The sequence below is a fragment of the Cryptomeria japonica genome, chromosome 7 (assembly GCF_030272615.1).
Source record: "Cryptomeria japonica chromosome 7, Sugi_1.0, whole genome shotgun sequence".
In the NCBI taxonomy this organism is placed as follows: Eukaryota; Viridiplantae; Streptophyta; class Pinopsida; order Cupressales; family Cupressaceae; genus Cryptomeria; species Cryptomeria japonica.
In genome coordinates, this window is record NC_081411.1 from 186603877 (window position 1) to 186607494 (window position 3618).

The 3618-nt window shown below is 32.4% G+C and overlaps 1 protein-coding gene across 1 annotated transcript; it reads left to right on the top strand.

Annotated features, from left to right (window-relative positions):
* Positions 1–1932: 1932 nt before the first annotated feature.
* On the top strand, positions 1933–3075 carry LOC131056369 (F-box protein At5g49610). The gene has a single exon (XM_057990729.1). It carries the CDS (start codon positions 1933–1935, stop codon positions 3073–3075), a length of 1143 nt encoding a protein of 380 aa, XP_057846712.1.
* Positions 3076–3618: the final 543 nt, after the last annotated feature.

A 3618-nucleotide genomic window follows, 5' to 3' on the forward strand; every position in this document is an offset into this window, starting at 1 on the left:
AATAATATATAAAACATTGTAAATGGAGAAAATGTTTAATAGAAAACCTAGTATATGGTGTACCCTTTACCTTGAGTTAGACACAACATGTATGCTTCTATAATGCCTATACCCCACCAAAAAATGTTCTTTGAATAATTTTGTATAACATTTCTAGTTCTCTCATATGATCTTAAATATTTTACTATGGTAATTTCAACCAACATGCTTGTTCATGATGATGATCTTGATAACTATTTAAAAATACAATTAATCCTCCATTTGAAGATGGTCATTAAAAATATTCATTACAAATCCCCTTATTAATAAAAGGACCATAGTATCATTTATTTTCATCTCCATTTTTATCCAAAGGGTCTAATAGTTTTTATCTATCTTTTAATGACAAAATATATAAATTTTATTTTTTATATTTGAAAAAATGTATCATATTAAAATGAAGATAGTGACATAGAAAGTTACTCTAATCAACTTTCTATGACTGATTTTAATTAACCATGGTCATATTTAATCCAATGCTCCTCTCATTCAGAAGGTGTTTTACTTCTAACATATGAACAATGGTAGAATTATGAAATAGGATAAAAAATAATACTTTTATATTTTGGTTCTTATATCTTTCATTCTTCATGTAATTCCTACTATTATTTTTCAATTGATAGATTAACATATATATGGTTGAAAATCTACCACTACTATAGGAGTACTTAGAAACAGTTATATCGTATATGAAATTGTATTTGCAATGATCAAAATTTTGCACAAAACCAATCTCATTTATGAATATGGATTAGATATTCAATTAATGAAGAGATGAAATTCTTAATTTATTTTGCAATAGTTGTTATGAAACTCTAAAGACATGTGAACATGGAACAAATGTTAGACATTGCCCAGCAAGTACTTGTCAATTTCTAAATATGTAAGAAAATATATAGTTGAGATTTATTTAGGGATGTACACAATTCTAATATTTTGTGGATGTGTTGAATAGTTGCACAAAACCAATCTCATTTATGAATATGGATTAGATATTCAATTAATAAAGAGAGGAAATCCTTATTTTATGTTGCAGTAGCTGTAATGAAATTCTAAACACATAAGTGAACATGAAACAAATGTTAGACATTGCCCAACAAATAATTGTTAATTTCTAAAAATTATTTATTCAACACATCTACAAAATATAGAATTGTGTACATCCCTAAGTAAACCTCAACTATATATTTTCCTATATATTAATACTTTATATATACTCACTCAATAATTTTTAAGATTGTAAACAACTGTATATTTTGAAACTTGCACTCATCAAATGTTTTAAATAATAAAATATTAGATCATATTTTAAAAGTAATTTGAGATATAATTTTGATTCTTTTAATAGTAATAAAAAAATTTCTTATGCACTTATTACAAGTCTACACAACTTCGAAATACACCCTTTTTTTGTCATTTATATATTGGGAAACTTTGACCATTTTACCTGCATTTCAGTTTTCTGTGAAGATTTGATGAGAAAACTTATATTATTTATTTATTTAGGCCACGTTGAATTTACAATATCTGAACTCACCTAACCTAATGCTCCCCTTGTGCTAAAGTGCAAGCAATTTAAGACTACGACTAAGCGTGAACGTAAAACACTGTTTTCCTATCTAACAAAAGGACATAATTACACACGTCATTGATTTAGAGTGAACAAATACGGCACTTCAGCTCGGAAGACATTTTTTGAAATGCTATCCTATCCACAGCTATCTTCAGATAAGTTGCATATGATGGAATTGGACGAATTCAATCCATTAGGTTCTTCCTCTTTTGTATTCGATGAGATAGAAATCTGAGTCTTCCACGAAACAATTGTTTTTAATTTTAAGCTAAATATAAGAGGCGGAGATTCCTGTGAAACAAATTCCAACGAAATAAGCGATGGAGATGAATTCTGAGATATGGGGCAGGCTACCAGAAGAATTAATAATAATTGTTTTAGCGAAGCTGCCCACTTTGGTGAGTGGCAAGTTCAGAGCAGTTTGTAAACAATGGAATTTCCTTCTCTCTCCATCACAGTGCTTCCAAAGGATAATACCATTAGTTCATCCCTGTTCCACTTCTACTTTTCTCATTGGCCGCCTCCATCCTTCGCACTGGATAAACTCTCTCAATAACAATTTATATCTTATTCAACCAGTACGTAATTCCCATGTATATAGACTATCCTTACAATTTTTGGGACCTGATTCAATCAATGTTGTTACTTCTTGCAAGAGTTTGCTCTGCTGCTCCAAGGACGGAGCACCCACTTTGTTTTACATTTGCAATCCTGTCATCAAAACATGGAAAGAGCTTCCTCCTCCTGCTCAACTCAGACGATATGATTTCATTGGATTGGCCTTCGATGGCTCCACAAGGGTCTGCATCTTAATCATTGGAAGAAGTCTAATCGTCGGAGAGGAAAACAAAATGGTGGTGGAGATTTTTAATTCACAGACCAATGTCTGGACGAAGTTGCAGATCAATACAAGCAGATCAGTTAACCCATTCGGGGAAGGGGTGTACTCTAGAGGAAGGTTTTATTGGCTCAACTCAACTTACCTTGGGCTGAATCGATGCAGGTTAGATGTTGTATCATTAGATGTAACAAATAAGTATTGGGATGTTATTAGACATCCACAGTTATCAGATAGGTCACTTTCTCAAATTTTTTATCATTGGCAGTTAACTGGGTATGATGGGAAGGTGGTTTTGGTATACAATAAGGACCTGCGATTATGGAGGTTGAATGAAGGTGATGGGGATGAGAGATGGTCAGAACTGCCAGAATTGCCGAGAAGGCTGTGTGGAGAAGTTTCTCATGCTGGGATTGTGAATGACTTTGGCAGCTTGAGATGTGCACAAGTAGCGGTTAACAGCAGTGGATGGATTTGTGTGCACTTGCCTAGGAATAAAATGGTTGTGTTTGATGGAGAGGGAAGAGTTATGCAGAATATTGAAGGTAGACAGATGGCCATGTTTACCCAAACACGTCCAACATCAGTCCGTGCTTTTGAGATCAACAATGTTTGGTGGCCTTAATTAGGCGATATGCTTATTAGTGGGAGAACCTCTTCTAGAGAATCTTTTTCTTCTCCTAAAAATTGTAGGATAAACCAGTTGGAAGCCCTAGATTAACTCAGATTTTCGTATCATTTGAGTATTGTTCTTGTTCTTGCTTGCTTCCATGCTTCTTTTCTTTCTCGGCATGGACCTGGTAAATTGCTTTCTCAAATGTATTGTTGTTCACATGCTAATCAGTTTTCTTCCACCTCCTAGGAATTAATGCTCCAAAATAAACATGTAGATGTGTCTACATGTTCAGTTTGTTGTCTTTGGTCTGGTGAACAGTTTCTAGTGTACTGTCAAATAAATTAGCTGCTTTGAATCTTCAGCAGCTATAAATATGTAATACTATTTAATAAATAAATTAGAAACTTGATCTTTTTATTAAATTAGCTGTTTTATAGAAAGATCTTTGAATCTTCAACAGTTATAAATATGTAATACTGTTTAATAAATAAATTAGAAACTCAGTCTTTTTATTGTTATATTTTCAGAAGTCTAGTTTTCTATTATGGTACC